At 35.0% G+C, this 21959-nt stretch overlaps 1 protein-coding gene across 3 annotated transcripts in view; it reads right to left on the reverse strand.

The window, feature by feature from the left end:
- Positions 1-21959, reverse strand: part of LOC106056345 (protein Smaug homolog 1-like) — a 49137-nt gene continuing 27178 nt past the window's right edge. For all 3 annotated transcript variants that reach the window (XM_056022359.1, XM_056022361.1, XM_056022362.1), the window contains exons 5-13: positions 15238-15347; positions 14700-14786; positions 13841-14054; positions 10608-10696; positions 7491-7594; positions 5777-5987; positions 5420-5489; positions 4988-5074; positions 1-4898 (exon numbers count right to left, since the gene is read on the reverse strand). In XM_056022359.1, the coding sequence (XP_055878334.1) occupies positions 4870-4898; positions 4988-5074; positions 5420-5489; positions 5777-5987; positions 7491-7594; positions 10608-10696; positions 13841-14054; positions 14700-14786; positions 15238-15347 (1001 nt within the window). In that variant the 3' untranslated portion in view covers positions 1-4869. The remainder of the gene's footprint in view (positions 4899-4987; positions 5075-5419; positions 5490-5776; positions 5988-7490; positions 7595-10607; positions 10697-13840; positions 14055-14699; positions 14787-15237; positions 15348-21959) is intronic.

Raw genomic sequence — 21959 nt, forward strand, 5'->3', positions numbered from 1 at the left:
TTGAATCAAAATAAATTTATTTCTCAAAAACAAGGAAAAAACTCATCTCCCCGGCACAAAATTGAATAAAACCAAGAAAATATGGCAGAGCAGTATTTGAAGGAACCTTACAGTTCAATAAAAAAATGCATAAATGGTGGAATTAATTGCAGAAATGAAGATTGCTTGATGTAGGACAGACTCAGCTAGGCTTCATAGTGTTCATGTACAGAATACAGTAGCTAGTTCAACAAGCAGAGATTTACAAAACTAATGGCTAATACAAAAGGCTCCCCATGACTTAAAGCAAGTAATAATACAAACCACTAGTGTTCATTTATAGTTACTCAAAAGGCAGATCAGCCTGTGAGTGCTAGAAACCTCCAATGTTATGTACATCTGATTTTGGGGATTAAAAAAAAAACCTACAAGCAGCACTGTCGAGAAGCTGGAGGCTGACAACAAAACACCCTGTGTGTTAGGACAACATGGGGGCTTGATAGCAAGCTCAAGACCACCATCTTAATGAACAGTTGACATGCTAATATATATACATGGTCTTAGAAGGGATGTCTGTTCAGAGAGCATGATGAAACTATTAGCTGATGACCTGGTCCATTTACAAAGCTGTTAGTTTTCAGCTGATGATAGGAAATGCATAGTCTGTCCATATAATGTTAAGAAATAGTTGCATTCAATATCTTTTTTTATTATTATTTCGCAAAAAAAAAAAAAATCTGACCACAAAATATTGCTGACAATGTTTTTGGAGAGGAAAGATCAAGAGAAGGTATTGACTACTTTTTGTTTACCTGTATCAAAAGTACAAAAAAAAAATGATTTAAAATATCACACAATTCTTGAAAGCAAGATTTGGTTTGTATGGATGTTGACCCACTCCTCTACTGCCTAAGTATTCAAATAGTAACAGGTCTTGTCCATATTTATCACATGAAATCTATAAATAAATAGACATCTTTCAAGTAGCCACACACATTTGTGGGGGGGGGGGGGGGGGAAACAAAAATGAGAGGACTGCTAATGAAACTTACATGTGAAACACTGACATGCACGAGTTTAGAGTTTAAGGCACCTTTAAACTTAAAAGCATCTGCCAAAATTCTTGACAACAGAATGTAACAACCGTAATACAAAATTAAAAGTTAACATCAAAATCACTGAACTTAACAGTGGAACTTTGAAAAAACATTTCAGTCAAATAACATGAACTGGTGTTGAACTCAAGTCTAACAAAAACTATTCCAGTGCTTCCTTAGCACATTAACTGAAGAAAAATTTACAAAAAAAATAGAAACTCATCAATTCAAACAAAAATTTAAATGTTAGAAAAGGAATGATAAAAATAAAAAAAAAATGACACTTGCTAAAACACCCAACTGGGACATTTTGTTTTGAAAACAGCATGTTATGGGACAAAACTACAATCAGGTGAAGAATGTCTTGATCAAATCTCATCAGCTGTTGTTAGATACAGTCTAGGATAGTGGTGTGAAATCAATGGGACTTCCTAGCTTAAAAAAAGACCACATTTTGAACTGATGTTAACATTGTACAGAAAACAAGTCTGGAGGGATGTTGCTTGAATGTTGAGCTTATGACACCAGGTCCTAAATACTACATAGAGCAGGAGAGCTATTAACATTGTCTTCTAGTTGTGAGAGACACTCAGAACATCTTCAATCAAGTACAGCCAGACTTGCAGGACAATTTTGAGATGTTTATAGTATTCTAAAGCTGTAGGAAATTTTTTTTAGCTCATTATTCAATCAATATAATTGTTAATTTACTGAACACTTCATTACTCTAAGTCAGCAAAGATACATACATTTGTTTTTTAAATCTTAAACTTCTTGTAAATTGATTTTCTAAAATCCCCCCCCCCCCCTTTTTTTTTTCAAAAAAAAAAATAATAATTCTATGCAACAGTGGAAAAGTATACTCTTAGAAAGAGTATCCAGTGACTTGGGTATATGTATCAAACTGATGTCTTTGATTGAGGTGTGGGAAATGATTTAAAAGTTTCTTTAATGGATATTCTTTATAAAAAAAAAAGTGCTTATACAAGTATAATATATAAATATACAAATTAAAGACATGGCTATGCTGTTGGGACTATGCTAGAAGATATGTTTGGTCAAAAATTCATTGCTATCTTGACAATGTAGGCAACACCATAGTTTCAATATTGTGTATGTGTAGAAGGCCTACACCTAAGGTAGTAAGACTAACCATGTTGAACAGTGTTAATTAGTCTGCTTGGAGGGACACTACATATATTACATTAGTCTCCCTAAAAGAATGAGCAATCATGCATGATATTCTTCCAAAAAAAATCTTTCTTTAATATTGTGTAAAAAACAATGTATATAACTAACATTAATAAACATCTTGAATATGCACCCACCATTTGTCTTTAAAAAAATATCCCAGAGCCAACTCTATGTGGCAAATTGTAAACTAATTTCTTTATCAATACCACTTTTCAACTTGCTTCTATTGTTAAAAATGGCCTAATAAAATATTTAGAAAGAGTTTATATAAGTTTAAAATGAAAATCATCAAAACGTAACAATTTTTATTTTTTTTTACAATTAAACTATCTTACAAATTGCTGTAATTTTTGTTCTTTAAAATGACAGTAAATAAAATTCATTGATACAAAAAAAAAAGAAAGAAACAGTAACTCCACTAACTGAAATGTAATTAAGAAACTCCAAACTGATGTGTACTAAAGGTTTCAATTAAAAATTCAAAGGTGAAAAGATGTGACATGTTAGATACTTGTCACAACTCTGAAGAAATATCTTTCAAGATAAGCAAAAACCAAAAAAGAAACAAAAAACCAACCTAACAATTAAGACTAGTACCTAAACATTTCAGTAGAATGTGCAGCTGTTTGAAATGTAGACAATAGTATCACTCAAGCATGAATATTTCTACCAGATCTAGGCATGTTAAGCACATTTGTTTTGTTTTTTCAAGATGGACATTACAAAACTGAGGATGCTTCACAAACATACAGAAATGATAGCATCTTTTAAGACTATTAACAATAGTTATGTACACCAACAGTGTTAAGAGAATTACATTAACAGGGGGAACCAGAACAACACACACCATGAGTAGTCAATGCATGGATTGCATCAGTTCCAGCATATTTCACCAAGCCCCACCCTGCAAACAGTCAGCATGTGTGCATAGGTGTGCCTGTGTGCAAAAGGCATTTGGGGCACCATAAAATAATTTAAATTAAACAATTCTTGTCCATCCAAAATGGCTAAAGGCACTCGCTTGATTGGGGGGGGTGCATAAAACACTGCACACACACACACATGCCTTGTCAGCACTATACACCTACCTATGTAACGATGCATCAGATTTTCCATGCAAGAACTGAGAAAGTCTGGCAACTCAGAGGCTAGTTACTTGTCCTGTGTAACTGTCTGTGTTGTTGACAAACATTATGACCACACCAATTATGACGGTGTTCATGAGTTTACAAAAAATAAAGAACTGTGTGGACCAGCACACAAGCTGTTGGCTGTCTACAAGCGATGACAAAATATCAACATATTGGTTTAGATTTGGTTTGTACATTAAACAAAACATCTTGTTTACACACAAAAATATCATTTAGCAATTTTTAAAAAAACATTCTCAAAGCATAACAAGTTATAAAAATGATTTTTGAATCAGCCGTTATGTACATTGAGGACTGTTAGAGCGTATGTCCTCTTAGTTTTCTCAACCCTGTCACTTCTTGTTCAACAGCAGTGCTATCTTTCTTCAATGTAAATATTCACTTGACTTTTCTTTTTAAAAGGCAAATTTAACGACCTTTAAAAATACACTAATTTATCTTTAAAAAAAACAACTTTAAAATTTTATTAAAATAATATAAAATTCAGACCATGCTGACCTTATGAAACAAAAAACAAGTATGTTTTTAAAAAGCAATGCCATGGGAAAAAAATGTTTACATCATAACTCAAAAAGGTTTTTACATTCTTTTAAAATGTGTTTCTCATGGCAAGGAGAACCTTAACAAGCTTATTTTTAAAAGCATGGACCAATTTTTATCTCTACTGAATACCTGCTTACAAAGCTTAGTACCTCAAGTACAGCTATTTATATTGCATGATGGTCAGAAAAATATCTAAGTTTAGATACAAAAAAAAAAAAGCCACAGAATTGTGTAAATTATATACCTAACAAATTTTCTATAGAGTTATCTAAAAATTGAAAGAAAAAGAAAACAGAGAAAAAGATCTCTGTACATAAAACTTCTGAGCACACCTGCAGACAAAAAAAAGCAAAGGCAATGTCTGATCTTCACCTTAAAAAATCAAAACAAAATTTTTCTTAAGGAGTAGATCAAGAGTCATTCCTTTTCAACTGCTGGGAACTAGCACAAGTGTGAGCAACAACAGCCATGGTTTAAAAGTGAGTTCGAAACGACCATGACCTTTGGCACTACGACTGTTGCCAATAAAAGACTACCACACTATTGATCCATGTGACATTTGTGAGAAAATGTTTCTATTTACATTATCTTTATTCAAATGTAGGACATAAACCGAACATAAATACAAGACATGTATCAGAGATCTCACATACGTAGGTAACCTACTTGTAAAAGTAAAACTTGGATCAACAAAACTCTCCTTCCCTGGTTAGCATAACATTCTCAGAGAAAAGGATCCTATTTGACCAAGAATTCAAACCTAACCAATCTAACTACTTGCAATGGTAGTGCAGTTTCAAACTAGTCTGTTAGCAGTTCACTTTGCACTAGCTACATGTTAAACAAATTAGGAGAGATACAACATCAGCTTCTCAATATTCACAAATGGAGTGTGGACTTCAACATTAGAAGCCTGAGCCTCTGTCATTATTGTCTGAAATTTAAAATAAATTTATGAGTGAAAATGCATTACAATTATATAAATGAGTTGAATAAAGTCAATATATGAAATTTCAGACCAACCTGAGCTGCCAAGAGCATGTTCTGTCATACTGATACACAATGAGTCCATGTGTGCATTGATTTCTGTATCATTGGCATTCTCTCCACCTGTTTGTTAATAGTTTTATTGACATTTAATGATGAAAACATTGACAATCAAATAGTGCTATAAGTGGGCTGGTTGATATGGGTTTTCATTATATAGGTCATGTCATGCCAAGTGTTTTGGAGTGAGTGTATCTATTGGATGAGAATTTCGTAACATGGATTGACAAGTGGATAACAAAAAGGTGAGAGGCTGATGAAAGAGGAGTTGCAGTAGGAGAGAGAATTAGTGTTGACTGTAGTCTTTGAAGGGCATTGAAATATATTTTTAAATCATTCAACTTCTTTGTGTTTAATAATAAGTACTTGCATTACAAGCCATTCAACAATTTGCACCAGTCTACTTACTCTGTACAGGAAGAGCCAATGGGCGATGTGTTGGAGCCGACTGTGTTCTTGAAATAGGAGTTTTTGTTGGCTAGAAGGAAATGAAGTGAAATTTAGAAGTTTATTTAAAGAAAAAAAACACAAAACATTCATACTAATCAAATTCAGCAAAATCCACTTTACTTATTGTTTAATTGACATAGCATAAATTTTTTTAAATGAATTATAAATACAATTATTAGCAAAGCGTGAAGGATCACTAATTTTCTGTGTTATTTGTTCCAGCAATCTATATTTGTTTCATTTCTGTAAACAGTAGACCCACTTTAGTATGGACTACTAGAAGTCAAGAACAGGTTATTGTATAGACAAGATTACCTCCAAGAGACTAAGTTTGTTGACAGCGCTGATGTTCAAAGAACTGTTCCTCACAACCTGCATATGGCCACTGTTAGCACAACCACTACCAAGAATGGATCTCTTGCCCATCCCCCAGTTGGGCTGGTGAGACTGGGTCATTGTTAGAGGACTGCGACCACTATTGCCACGTAGCATGTGCCTACCCAAAGATGATGGGTATGCTACAAATCTGAAACAATATAAACAGACTATAAATAATGTTTTGCATAGAAATCAACTCTTGTTAAACAATTCTTAGAAAGTGTCTGTATCCAAGGAATCAACAAAACAAGTAGTAATTATATTTGTGGCAACCACAGTCACTTTCTCCATCTACAATCCATTAGAGCTTGCCATCATAGGCTTCCTTTGTCTTGAATAGCCAAAGATTTGTATGCACCAATGTTATTTCCCTAGACCAACTGTAAGCCAATTTAGTCATTAGTATGTTAGTAAACACTTTATGTCAAATCATTCAACTGAGAGATATTTTGTTTTTAGTGAATTGATCTATTATTGGTTCCTTCAGGATATGACTTTTGACAAGTTTCCATGACTGATAGTAAATGAAAAGCTATTAGTATAAATCCAAATAATACTGGTAGTGACACATTTGTCAAATGTGTAATAATAATGGACTTCATCTTGAAGTGTTAAACCAGTTTTATCTATAAGTATTGTAACTACAAACTAAAACATCTTGGAGTGTTCAAACAGTTTTATCTGTAAGTTTTGTAACTACAAACTAAAACATCTTGAAGTGTTCAACCAGTTTGATCTATAAGTTTTGTAACTACAAACTCAAACATCTTGAAGTGTTCAACCAGTTTGATCTATAAGTATTGTAACTACAAACTCAAACATCTTGAAGTGTTCAACAAGTTCTATAAGTATTGTAACTACAAACTCAAACATCTTGAAGTGTTAAACCAGTTTGATCTATAAGTATTGTAACTACAAACTCAAACATCTTGAAGTGTTCAACCAGTTAGATCTATAAGTATTGTAACTACAAACTCAAACATCTTGAAGTGTTCAACCAGTTTTATCTATAAGTTTTGTAACTACAAACTCAAACATCTTGAAGTGTTCAACAAGTTTGATCTATAAGTTCTGTAACTACAAACTCAAACATCTTGAAGTGTTCAACAAGTTTGATCTATAAGTTCTGTAACTACAAACTCAAACATCTAGAAGTGTTAAACCAGTTTGATCTATAAGTTCTGTAACTACAAACTCAAACATCTTGAAGTGTTCAACCAGTTTGATCTATAAGTTTTGTAACTACAAACTCAAACATCTTGAAGTGTTCAACCAGTTTTATCTATAAGTTTTGTCACTACAAACTCAAACATCTTGAAGTGTTAAACCAGTTTGATCTATAAGTTCTGTAACTACAAACTCAAACATCTTGAAGTGTTCAACCAGTTTGATCTATAAGTTCTGTAACTACAAACTCAAACATCTTGAAGTGTTCAACCAGTTTGATCTATAAGTTCTGTAACTACAAACTCAAACATCTTGAAGTGTTCAACAAGTTTGATCTATAAGTATTGTAACTACAAACTCAAACATCTTGAAGTGTTCAACAAGTTTGATCTATAAGTATTGTAACTACAAACTCAAACATCTTGAAGTGTTCAACAAGTTTGATCTATAAGTATTGTAACTACAAACTCAAACATTGACTCACGGTTTCGTACGTGGACGTTCCAGAAACTTCTGCGTGGGCTGCCACATTTTCTGTGCAGACTGTTTCAATGCATGTAGTTGCTTCTTTTGGCGAGATGAAAATGCCTAAAATGAAAACATGACAAAAACATCTAGTTCCTTGTTGAATTATTTCTAAATGACAAACTTGTTAACTGTTAATTCTTTATAATCAAGAAGTATCAATGCTAATAAGAAATGGCATCGAACACATCTTATAAATTTCAGGTTACATTCAGTTGGGTTAGATTTAAGTTCAGGTTGATAATGAATATAGTTCAGGTTCATTTCAGTTTGATATAGTGTCTGTTTGCTTTATATATCAAACTTTACACACTGACAAATTGAACTCTGCCTAATATACACCAAGAAAGTCTTGTGTCAGAAGACCCAATTTTACATTTACTACATCCATCCATCCCAGTGGCGCTACAGCACATGGAGGGCTCTGGCCTGCTACAACACATCCTTCAATTCAGATCTCTCCTGGGCCTTTGGTCTCCACGCCCTAACCCCAAGCTGTTGCAGATCTGCTTCCACATCATCAATCCATCGCATTCGAGGTTGGCCTTTGGGTCGCCTACCTTTTGGTTTTTGCCTGTAAACAATTTTCGCTCCTCTGTTGTCTGACATTCTTTCAAAGTGGCCTGCCCAGCGTAGTCTGTTCTTTTTTATTTCTGTCACTATCGGTGGGACTTCATACAATTGATATATCTCATGGTTAGTGCATGTCCTCCACCCTATTTCATCCTGTATAGCACCATAGATTTTCCTAAGAATTTTTCATTCCCGAGTATTTAGTAAATTTTCAGATGTCTTAGTCAGTGTTCAGGTCTCACTTGCATACATTGCTGCTGGTCTTATTATGGTTTTGTAAATTTTTTCTTGGTTTTCCTTGATATTGTTTTGCTCCTAAGTAAATGATGGGTGCTATAAAATGCTCTGTTGCCTCTCTGTCCTTTGCCTTAGTTGGAACCTCTTTCAATGGCAGGCCCCATTCATTCTTTTATGTTGTCCTCGCATCACTTTGTCTACCTTTTCTTCTTTTTCCAGGTACTTTCCCCTGAAGGAAGGTCTTTGCGAGCCTGGAAGACCTTATAATATGGCCATATTTTTTGGGCTTGCGTTTTTTAAAATATAGTTAGCAGGTCATCATTGGGTCCAATCGCTGCAGTAACCCTAACCCTGTCTCTAATCTCTTGGTTTGTGATGCGGTCTTTGAATGTGATACCTAGGATCCTTTTGTAGCTTCTCAATTCCATTGCTAGGATCCTCCTCTCTAGCTCTGCAGTCAGTATCCAAGACTCACAAGCATATAAAATGTGACCATGACCAGGGAGTGCATCAGTCTGATTTTGGTGCAGAGGGCTAAGCCTTTGTCTTTCCATATTATTTTAAGTTTTGAAATACATTTCACATAATATTCAATATCCAAGCAAACCAAGACTACAATTTCTAAGGTTTATGTTCTCAAGAAAAATTTCTTGTAAAAAAATATTCGTCTACAATTCCCTATATTTTCCCATCACCCCCTTTTCATGATCCAGTATTTTCTCCTACACTCTCCAACTTCTCATTCCCAAGTTACTACTTTTCATCTATGTCACGAAGAAGTCTGTGACAAAGTTCAATGCAATGTGTAAGTCAAAACACTTGAATGTAGCCTATTGACAGTTCAATCAGGGCTGCAAGTTGTATTATGTCAGCATTTCTTCATGTTTTTGAGTTTAGCCTACCCTTGTGATTGCTCATTGTCACTACACACACTGAAAATACCATCATGTTTGGAATCATTCTCTTACCAAACTGCAATGCATAGCAGTCAGTGCCAAGATTGTTTTCAAGTTTAGTTTCTCTCTTTCCATTATTACAGCATTAGTCTGCCAGATATGATTCAGGGTCAACTGCAATCTTTTTTTTTTTTTTTTTGATCCGAATGACAGCATTTACCAAAACTGTCTTTATGTGCACTATTTGAGTGCTCTGATACAATCTAGTGTGTTGGAGAAGACTTAATTTTGTCTACCATATCACATATCTCTAAATAAACAAACTTGCAATCTTCTGCATTCACAAAAGACAAATATTTATAACAATGCACAATAAGAGTTGAAAGTTTTCATCCAAGCTTGACAGAAAAGCTGCCTTTATATCAGAAAATGTCACTGTTTGAACCATTGCTCTTACAGCAGACATGCCTAACCCAACACCTAGAATGATGAACACTCAGGTTGAAAATGAGTAATTTTGGGCCCCAAAGAGGAGCATTAGAATGACAGTTATGCAATTTAGCCAGTTTACGTATTCTAATTCTACTGGAACTAGAATTCTAGATCTACTAAACAAATGTAGTTACTTTATTTTTCTACAGTCTAAGTCAAGATGTAGTTTTCAAACAAGTCTGTAGATCTAGAACTAGTCTATAATCCTAGTCCTGGTGTTAGAAAAATATTGGGAAAAAGATATCAACAAAGCATTAGATTCTATATCCATGAGCTCAACCAAATCTAGGCCACATCAAGAAGAAATGTAAACTGAATAAATGAACTTTGCATTCAGTATATTTAAGTCACATCATTCAAAAATAATGTAAAAAAAAAAAAAGGTGATTTTTTATTTTGGGTTAGGACTTGGCGAAACAAAAAAGCGCGGATGCAGAACATGAGCTTTTTTTGGTGATTTTGTGGGACAGTAGGTGTGTCTGTTGCAGACTGACCAATGACAAATTTGAAGGTAAAAAGCTTGTCATTTTAAATTGTCCATTTTCTGCACTGATCGCTTTGATTTATGATGTATTATGGCTTACTATGGGTGAAGTTGGTACTAAAAATCATAATACACATAACGTAAACACAGCAAATTTATTTACTTAGTAATGACAGTATGGGAATTGACATGAAATTTATTTTAGGGATGTGCAGATTGCAAAATTTACATTATTGCAAATCTCAATTTTGTTCACTTAGAGAAAGGACATTTGGTTCGGTTCAGTTCGTATTGAGCAGTTTCAAAGTTTGAATTTGGTCTTAAGTGAGGCTTGGATTCAATTAGTTTCCCATCTCTAAAGTCAATTTCATGAACAGAAAAATAGATAACTCACTTCGTGGTTTAGGCACTTGTCAATAAGTTGAAGACAAATTTGGAAACATTCCTCATCAGGATGATGTGCTAACAACATATGAGTGCACACTGAAAAAACAAAGTCAGTCATCATTAGGTGATACTTTGAATACAACTTTGTTATGTTCTTTTCATTTAAATAGAACTTATTGCTGGTACTATTTTTATTGAAAAAGATTTTAAAGTAGGGATCATGTATTTAATAAATATTTGGATTTTCTTCCATTTTGACAGCAGAAATAAACTTTTTAAGGACCAACTGAAGAGGTTTTTTTTTTTATTGAGATATCGATTGATTTAGATAGTAGATAGCATTAAAGTTAGTTCCTAAAAATTTGTGATTTTAGAAAAGCGTATTTATATTAGAAAAATTAATTTGAAAGTGTCAAAAATAATGAGATTTGAAAATCAGCTTCAATGGCTGAAAGTGGAAGGGACTTAGTTTAATGGACTGAGAAAATGTCAATAAAAATAGATAATGCTGGAAAAGTTATTGATAGCGATTCAGATGATATACATATCTAGATCTAGCTGTCAAACAATTTTAAATGATACTTTTGATGGGATGGACCAAAAATGACTCTTCTACTTTTTCAAAATATATTATAGAGCAGACTCTCAGCAAACTATTTAATTAATATAATTATAGATAGTAATATATATTAGTATATTCTAGTATTAGGAGATCCTAGATCTGGAATCTAGATATAGTCTAGGACTAGTCACTATTATACTATAGGCGATACTAGAGCTCTATAATAATAATAATAATATATAAGGTCTCATGCCTAGATCAAAAAAAAAAAATGTAGGAATATAAAAAATCTATATATCCTGCCTATATTAAGTAAGTTTCTAATAATATATGATCTATTGTCGATACTTGTCTAGGTCTAGACTCTAGATCTATTTTGCATAGCCGGTCTTAAGCCACTGCAACCTATGCGACCGCAGTGGGCTCCCACTTTCAAAGGATCCGGACTTTCATAGGACCCGCGCTAGTTCAAGGTGTATAAATTATTAAATTAAACCGTTTTTTACTTATTTCCCGCTCCTTCATGTCAATTTACCAGGAGGTCAACAATTCTCAAAGATAGATTGAAACATTTGGTAATTCTATGTAGGAAACAGAATTATTATGATATACTGTATGACTTTGCTATACGCAAGGCTTGTAAAGTAATTCTGTACGTTGTAAAGAATGAATAAAATGCATAGATGAATTAATTTTCTAATACAAATTTCACTTATTATCCGCTTCCCTACCCAAACTTGGCCCAGCGAAATCCGCTTCGAATAGGGCCTCACAATGCGTAAGTCCGGCCTTGCTATTTAGTGTTTGTAAAATGTTTGTTTGTAAAATGTTAAGTCCGGCCCTGCTATATATATATATACATAGTAGATTACTTAGATTAGTTCCTAGTCCAAACCTACCGCTGGACAAAGGGGGATGGGAGCGGGCAGGGTTTGATAAATTTAAACGACAGTCAAGCGCGCAGCCAGTCATCCGTAGTATGAATACTACTCTTTTTTTCTCATGGACTATCCGCAGAAATAAGAGAGTGATCTTTCCTTTACTTCTTGTTTAAACTCTTGAGAGAAGAAGAGAATTAAATATAGAGATTGCAACGTGGAATACATATTAGAGAACAAAAGAAAATCCATTGCCGAGGGCAGTAGGATAACCTCTTTCATTTATAGTCTTAACACAATTTAAAGCCTTGTTACAGTTACAGATTAACTTGCTAATTTAACTATCTAATGATTCTATTCCAAATCAATCAAACGTGGGACAAATGAAAATTCTTCAATTTTTACATATAGATTTATAGAACTATTTAAGAATATAGGCCCTAATATATTTACGTAAGAGTGTAACAAAATCCATACTATGTATATTATAGAATTGGTAGATCTATGTCTAATTTTTGCCTTATAGATTAGTTTTTAGAAATTTAGATCTAGTAGATCTAAATCAGACTTATCAGACTAGTTTTAAGTCTAGAGTCAAGGTTAAGGTTAAAGTTATTTGCTAGTGTTGTACGAGATGTTGATTAACTAGATGCAGGCTAAATATAACCATAATAATGAGCTCAACATTGTTAATGTTTTTTTTCTCCATATTGGGCCTTTTAGAAACGACTAGGTTAATAATCACTATTACATTATTATGATTATTAAATGTATAGATAGAGTCTATAATTTTAAACTTTGTTTTTCTAGATCTAGGCCCAGCACCTCAATCGGATCAGTCTAGATATATCTATAGGCCTAATACTACTATTACTAGATCTAGACTTGATCTAATCAAATTTAGGAACTAAATTCTTCTTCATACATCATTAAAGATCTGAGTAAAGAAGATCTAGTTCTTGATCAAAAGCAGTAGATGTAGAACTAGAATAAGCCTGAAGCAGTAACATAAGCCATACATTGTGTAACTTGACTAAAACGTAAAATGTGAACTGAGGGCGCGGTACTGCGTGGGCTGAAACGTTCCCTTGACTAGATCAAGAATAAGCCGACAAACAGAAACATACAAAGCCATAAATTTTGTGATTTGACCTAATTTCACCTACTCTAACATCCACTTTATATAAATTGGTTTATTTTAGTCGCCTTTGTTTTCAGAAACTGGCATTTTAATAAAAAAGGAATAGGGAAACATGCTAGGCCATAAACTGAATAATTTGACATAGTTTCCTGGCTACTACGCCATCAACCTTGGTTGTCTGGGAGATACTGATCTCGAATGGCTTTGAGATTAAAAATTAAATAATCCCTAAAACGCACATTTAATTGCTTATATCTAAATAATTACAAAGAATATATGTATAATATTTCGTATGTATGTTTTTTAAGCATTATGAAACTAAAAAAAAGTATTACACAGATTTCCTCAATTGAACCCAAAACCTCTTCAGTTGGTCTTTAAAACATTGGGAGGGGAGTTGAACGATACTTTTAATTTTGGTGATTAAAAAAAAAAAGAATAAAATAATTTATTAGATTTAAGTACTTATATCACTAAACAAAAAAAAAGAGTTAATCCAAATCTATTTGGGAAATAACTGTAAATTAACTAACACAATGCAATTAGACATAAGGTTTTATTTAAGATAAGCTAAAACCAATTTTCATAAGTTTTCATTTAGAACAAGAGTACAGGATAGATACAGGTTAATGTTCCAAAGTTGAATAAAGTGGCCCTACCTTTGTTCATCAGTCTACAGAACTGACCAGGAAGATCCCCTTCAAGCACCTCATCAGCTGTGGAGGACTGGCTAGTGTTGGACAGAGAAGAGGAAGGAGATGTCCTGTAGTCTGGGCTGTTCATGTTGGGACTGAAAGCTTTGATGGGGGTGTTCAGCATGGCTTTCATCTCTCCAAGGGCACACTTGATAGAACCCCCATCCTCTACAATGTTCTGGCAACAAATAGTAGCTCAATCACATACACTGACTACAAATGCTTTAAACAGAAAAAGTGCTGGAGGTGGGAACTTTAAAAGTGACAGAGGACATACGGAGGGCATGATACACTGACTCAACACTGGCAACATACACAATCACACACACAGATGACATGATTACTGAATCAAAATTGATAACATACACAATCACACAAACACACATTTGACATGATTATTGAATTAAAATTGACAACATACATAATCACACACACACTTGACATGATTATTGAATGAAAATTGACAACATACACAATCACACACCGATGAACATGATATACTGACTCAACACTGGTGTGAATCTTTACTTTGTTTTCTATTTTTATACTGTTATGTTTAGTGTAATGCACACATTGTAAGACAAATTTCCTTAAAATTTCCTTGTTGATACCGGTAATAAAGATTATTATTATTAAAACAAACGTAACTTGATATATTGGCTCAACACTGACTACATACACTATCATACACACTAAAATGACATCAACTCAACAAAGACTCCAGAAAATCACACACACACACAGATGACATGACATTTACCCATTCTGTTAAGAAGAAGATTGTTTTTAAATTACTAACAGTTCCTAATGCAGATCAATTTACCTTTTCTAATTTCCTCAAGACTTCTTGTCTTTCTCTAAGTTTCTCAATGCTGATATAGATTTTATGACGAGCTCCTTTTGTAACATTCTGACAAGAAAAACAATGAAGGATCAAACTTAAGTTTTATAGATGTCATCAATTGAATGTAGCACTAAATGTACACTGGCTTATTCAGTTCGGAAACTAAACAGTTGAAACTACAAAGAGAATCATTTAAAAAATGGTTCTTGTGGCTTTAAGTATTCAATCTTATCTTAAATGGTTTCAAATATTAGGATGTAAACACAACTACATATGTGTGTTGTGTGTGTTTTTCATCCTGAGTTGTTCCTTCATTTTGCCCATCATTTAACTAAAGGCCTATAATATTCATCCAATGTTTGATTTCTCTCTCTCCCCCCCTTTGTATTTATTTCCATACATGTAAAATGAAAAGGCAATCTTAGGATAATTAATAGTTGAATTAATCTCTAGTACGCTAGCTTGAACGTGGTGACCATTAGATGCTACTAAGGGAATATTTAGATGGCAAACCTACATGTTTTTCTAACCAATCCTCTGTCACATTCAACATATCTTCGTAAGCCATTTGCCTAAAAAGGTAAGCATATTTGTGCAGCCTGAGAGTTTTCAACCAAACTGGTACTTCTGAGAACATAAAAATATAATGATAAGTTAAAATTCTTTCATGAATATAGTAGTAGTGGGCATAATACAATCTGAAATAGTATTTAAAGGAAATGAAACTTTGAAGTACAGTATATGAATAGTACAAAGCAGACTTAAATAATGACTGATTGTAAGAATTATGAAAAAATCATGAAATAGAACTGATATGTCAAGAGTTGTAAACACTGCATTATACTTAAATTTAGTTGGAAATTTAACACAAATGAACATATAGGTTTAATTAGGTCCACACTCCTGTGATTATACATTGATTATATAAGGTAAGAGAATTGCATAATTTCACCCAACATGACTTGACTATAGGTTAGAACAAGAAGACTAAATAATTAAGGTACATGTCCTTCTGCTAATACAAGAACAAGGTCTTTCTTCACAATGAGTTCATTTACAATTTCACTTATTTATTACAATTCCGTATCAAACAGTTTTTCTCTTAATATACTGTTTGTGGCTGATAACTCCTCTAAGTAAATTTTGGTAAATTTTTTTGTCTGTTGCAATTGCACATAGAGAAATACAAGGTAGTTCTATTTCATTTGCTTTGACTATATTTATATTCTTGATATAAGATGTACTTTTTTTGTCATTGAGTGCAGACTATAATAACCTTGACCTACATGGCTACCAAACAAATGTGCATTAATTAGACATACTATCTTTTGAACTAATTTTCCAGTCACTGAATGCTTCTTTATCACTATGTGCTAGCAGAATCTATTCCTGATACTGGTGATATGCTTCTTCAACACACAAAGTTTATTTCTGACAATATAAATTCCTTTCAACTTTTACAAGACATATCACATTCACAATGACACCATGTCTGATTCACAGAAACATGTATTCAATTACAAGACAGACACAGTAGATTTCAACTACTTCTACAGAGTGGAAAGTTCAACCAGCGTTCATCTTAGTGTGTGTTATACAAGAAGACAGAAAACAACAACAACTGTAACAGAGCCAGAAAACCCTCACAGTTTCTGTTCTAATCTTAATGATAGCCACATGTCCTGTAAATCACTTACAAACTCAAACACTGAGCCAGTAGCTAGGAGAAACCCCCCCCCCACACACTTTTCACCCTTACAACTGAGTGTCATTCTTCTCAACAGTTTTCTAGTATCTATCAAAAGCTCTACTCAATTCTTTTAATAAGATGGAAAGGTTACTGGTCCTTCTGATACTAACCCTAGCTAGTACATTATTAGGCAAGTATTTCATGTGGTAGCCTGGTTGGTCAATGGTAACATATCCTGAGAGGCGAAAACTGGGATGTTTCAGAAAAAAAAAATTGGCAGGTGAAGTTTTGACATTCCTTTACAGTAGTGTAAACAAATCCTCAAAAACATTTAATGTGGTCCATACAATGTAATGTCTAGTGATTATTTAGACTTATAACTAACCATCTACCCTAATTCCTCCCTATGTTGACTAAACAAGTTAAAGAACAATCAATGCTAGATGAACATTATGATTTACATGGATTGTAGTGTTCTGCTTGGTCACTTACACTTCAGTTTCTTGGAGGCTAGAAGAAGACTAAAAATATTTGGGGGAGAAAGGACAAAGAGAGAGAGAGGGGGGGGGGGGGGGAGAGAGAGAGGGGGGGGAGAGAGAGAGACAGACAGAGAGAGAGAGGAGGAGAGACAGACAGAGAGAGAGAGAGAAAGAGATCCTTACTGGACCTCGAAAAACCTGTATTTATTTTCTGCTAACATTCATCAAACAACAAATATATTCTGAAAGTATATTGTTTATTTAGACTTATTTAACTTTAGCATAGATCTCAGCATGTAAGTGACTCTTAGTCCAAACCACTTGACAACATAAACATACGTCTGACCTTGGTGTGTAATCTAGGCTAAAGTACCTGAGTAGTTAAATCAATTCTCAGGGGACTACTTAGATCCAGCCAATCACACACATACACTGTAGTGAGATGTCTCCAGTGTAATTGTTGTTATGTTTGGTTTAAATGTTGATGTGAACACCAATATATGTTTAGATAAGTGTGTGTGTGTGTTTGTCAAACTGTCAACGTGAGAGTCAATGCTGTCAGTGAGATGATTAGATTAATAAAAGGGTCTAACACAATGAACTGGCATATTCAATTTCAAAGACAATGACAAAATGTCCTAAATGGCTCCTGTTTTTTTTTGTTTTTTTTGTCGATCAACACTGTTTTCCATCACCAGGACTATTGACATTAACAAAATCTGATTTGAAATGTTCAACGTCTATTAAAAGCTAATTCTCAGTAGATTCCAATCCACCAAATGCCACAATCAGAAGTGGGCCTTACACAGAGAGTCAATTCATCCTGAGCTCCAGAAAGAACTGTGTAGTTGTGGTTAGCAAGTGGGTGTGACCCATGTTTACGTTCAAGGCTTACCCCCACAGAGTGCACTAGTCACGAGTTCAAACAGCGAGTAGAAGAAGAAATGAACATGTAACGGTTCTCAGACTTGCAGTGGTAGCTTCAATCAACACCTTACTTTACATAAATAAACTGGAAAGTGGCTGGTGCGTGGTGGCTCTAATGTGATACATATTGCTTTGTACATAGTCCTTTACACACAAAAAGTGTACACTGCCAAGATAAAACGTCACATCTTATTAGTTAACTTCGGGGAACTGCTTTAAATATTGCTTCTGTTTAGCAGTATTTCACCCAATTACGACCAGAGTATATATGCAAATTACAGATGAAGCCTTCATTTTTGTTTTGCCAAGTGAAAATAACGCAGGTGTCTGTAATGAGAAAACTATGAGGGTACCCGTCTATTCCTAAAACAAAGGCTCCAAACCAAACTGAATTCGAAAAGAAATGACAGAAACCTGTCTACCGAGACTTGACACCAGTATCGATTGGTGGTGAAAATGCCTCGAAGACAAACATCGTGACATGGTTTCTATATAAAAAACCTGTGTCACGATTTGGTCATTCAAGTGATCAGATCTGGTCTTCAGCAGCAGAAATAGTAAAACTACTGTCAAGGAGTTTCAGCATTTCATTCGATAGAGTCGATGCCGGTAGTCCTAAACACGGGACAATTTGTGTTACAAAACAAACTCCTGTGTTATAAGTCACACGCTTGTTACAAAACAAACTCCTGTATTACAAGACACTCGCTCTATGTTACAAAACATACTCATGTGTTACAAGACACACTCTTGTCACAAGACACTCGCTATTTGTTGCAAAACAAAACTCCTGTGTTAAAGACACACGCTTGTTACAAGACGCTTAATGTTACAAAACATACGCCTGTTACTAGACGCAGGGTCTTCAAGCTTCTGGGGGGGGGGGGGGGGGGGGGGGGGGGGGCTCCTAGTTGTTACTTTGCATGACATTTTTTTTCTATTTTGGCAAACTGGTTTGAGATAGCCATTTCAGAATTCAATATTTACAGAAATAAACAATTCTTGCGAAATTCCTGAGGTAGATGTCACTAGCGCCACCTAGACCTAAACTCCAATGAAACCAAACTCGCCACTTCTCCAAAGCTTTCTACTTCACCAAGTGACCAGTTTGAAAATGTTAGTTAGCTTCTGTAATGACATCCCTGGTGTATCAGTAGATCAGATCAGTTACACGCGCTACTACTTGGACAAATGAAGAGAATTCAAAAGCCTAGCTACTGGAGCTCTCTCACACACACGCCCAACAGATACACACACACACACACAATGGATGTAAATGTCTCGCATTGATATTTATTCGAAAGTAATCACCTAACAGTGGAATCCTATTGCATATCCATTGAATGCATCATCTATCTACGTCACAGGGATATCATCGGATGTATCATTGTATGGTGTGCGTGACAGAATTAAACATTCATTGATTCGTTAGTGGTGGTGGTGTTTTTTTAAGTTAAGATTTCTTTTGTTTCATTATTTGTATAACCATAACAATTTAATAGAACATCGAATAACAGCTTCATTTCAACAGGCGTTTTTTTAACATTGCAACACTTTTTTTTATTATATTCAAAAGATGTGCAGAAATTAAGAAGGAAAATAGAGCATTAAAAATAAAAAGAACAATTGGAAGACTCTCGGTGTATGCTTTATTTTATATATATATATATATATGTATGTATGTATGTATGTATGTATGTATGTATGTATGTATGTATGTATGTATGTATGTATGTGTGTATGTGTGTGTGTGTGTGTGTGTGTGTATGTGTGTGTATATGTGTGTGTGTGTGTGTGTGTGTGTGTGTGTGTGTGTGTGTGTGTGTGTGTGTGTGTGTGTGTGTGTGTGTGTGTGTGTGTGTGTGTGTGTGTGTGTGTGTGTGTGTGTCACTGTGTTGTGTGTGTGCGTGTACACAGGAGAGGTAGATACGATAAAATTATCTAGATCACTTGGCAGAATAACCAGATTCTAAGGAAATCCTAAAGATGGACCAAAACAGTTAGACATCGTAATTTAAAGCGGCTCATTTCCTGTGTAGAATAACTAGATGAATGAATACACTAACTTTCACCAATCATATAGAGAGAGGGTGGAGACATGCCCATCTAACATTAAAAAAAAAAACTACAAGTATGTTAAGTGATTGTGTCAAGGGTATTTATTAAAAAGTGTGCTAAATTAAGTCTCACGGTGTTCTAGGAACTGTAAACTTCAAAACAATCCTGGACATTGTATGTCTCACACCTAGTGCTAGCCTGATTTGGAAAAGCCTGGACATTGTGTGTCTCACACCTAGTGCTAGCCTGATTTGGAAAAGCCTGGACATTGTGTGTCTCACACCTAGTGCTAGCCTGATTTGGAAAAGCCTGGACATTGTATGTCTCACACCTAGTGCTAGCCTGACTTGGAAAAGCCTGGACATTGTGTGTCTCACACCTAGAATACTAGCCTAATTTGGAAAAGCCTGGACATTGTATGTCTCACACCTAGAATACTAGCCTAATTTGGAAAAGCCTGGACATTGTGTCTCACACCTAGAGTGCTAGCCTGATTTGGAAAAGCCTGGACATTGTGTGTCTCACACCTAGTGCTAGCCTGATTTGGAAAAGCCTGGACATTGTGTCTCACACCTAGTGCTAGCCTGATTTGGAAAAGCCTGGACATTGTGTGTCTCACACCTAGTGCTAGCCTGATTTGGAAAAGCCTGGACATTGTGTGTCTCACACCTAGTGCTAGCCTGATTTGGAAAAGCCTGGACATTGTGTGTCTCACACCTAGTGCTAGCCTGATTTGGAAAAGCCTGGACATTGTGTCTCACACCTAGAGTGCTAGCCTGATTTGGAAAAGCCTGGACATTGTGTGTCTCACACCTAGTGCTAGCCTGATTTGGAAAAGCCTGGACATTGTGTGTCTCACACCTAGTGCTAGCCTGATTTGGAAAAGCCTGGACATTGTGTGTCTCACACCTAGTGCTAGCCTGATTTGCAAAAGCTTGGACATTGTGTCTCACACCTAGTGCTAGCCTGACTTGGAAAGAGTCGTGCCAATCCCTTGTTCGTCCCATTGAACTATCCAAGGGAAACAAGACAATAAAGGAGTTGTGTTTTACAGACATTCGTAGGCGACCGCTGCAGGTCAGTTGCACGTAGACATTACTTTACAAAGCATAATTCGAAAACTCATGCACGCTTGGAAGTTTTAGAGTAACTGTAGAACAAATGTCTGTGCAAACAATACAATTATGCGAACTTAGTTTTTAAACAACAAAACAGCGCATTCTTTGAACTGACACACACATTCATTAAACAGAAATCACACGTGTGTGCGTAGGTTACGGCGGCTTGAACGTACTTTTGGTTGGAATAGCCAGCTAACATCTTGCACTGTCCAAGTTAAAGCCTAGAAAATGAGTTTAAATACTTGTCTCGATGGAAGTTGTTCTTGAGCTGCTGAGACCCTATCAAGCTACCTCGCCCCACCCCCACACACACAGCTTAATGTACGTGAGGAAGAATAAATATTTGCGCACGTGTGTGTGTGTGTGCGTGCATCTAGCGTGTGCGTGTCACATAAATGTTGATGTTATTTTATACTGTGCATGTCGTCACTGGGACCTGGATCTAACGTGCACAATTTGGAAACCTCATCAGCGTATCTTATACACCGGTTTAGGCACTCGATCACAGTTACCAAGGCGTACTTAAAGGGAATTCTACTCTATAAAGTTTTATATACGTTTATATTCTGAAGCCTTTAGAAAGTGTCTCCCAGCTTTAGTAAACAGTGGCAATAAAGCGTGTTACCTGTGAGACTCGAATCTAGATCGTTGACTACGAAAAGGTAATGGAATGTTCCTTGTCGAAACTGAGCGGTGAAAATCTTGAGATGGGTGTGGCCTTACAGAGATATACATGCGTCCAATCGCTAAGTGAGAACTTTCTTACATTTAATCAATGAAAAGTTTTGTTGTTTGTTTTTTTTAAATCGTTGAATGAAGTGCAGTGTTTCTCCAGGACTAGGTCAAGTAAGCAATAGAAAAGAGATCTATTAACCATTTCTTACTACGGTACTTTGACAACGAGACTCGGAGCAGAAGAAACTATCTACTTAGTGGAGCTACGGCCGGGAGAAGTCCTATAAGA

Source organism: Biomphalaria glabrata, chromosome 3, assembly GCF_947242115.1.
Source record: "Biomphalaria glabrata chromosome 3, xgBioGlab47.1, whole genome shotgun sequence".
Lineage (NCBI taxonomy): Eukaryota > Metazoa > Mollusca > Gastropoda > Planorbidae > Biomphalaria > Biomphalaria glabrata.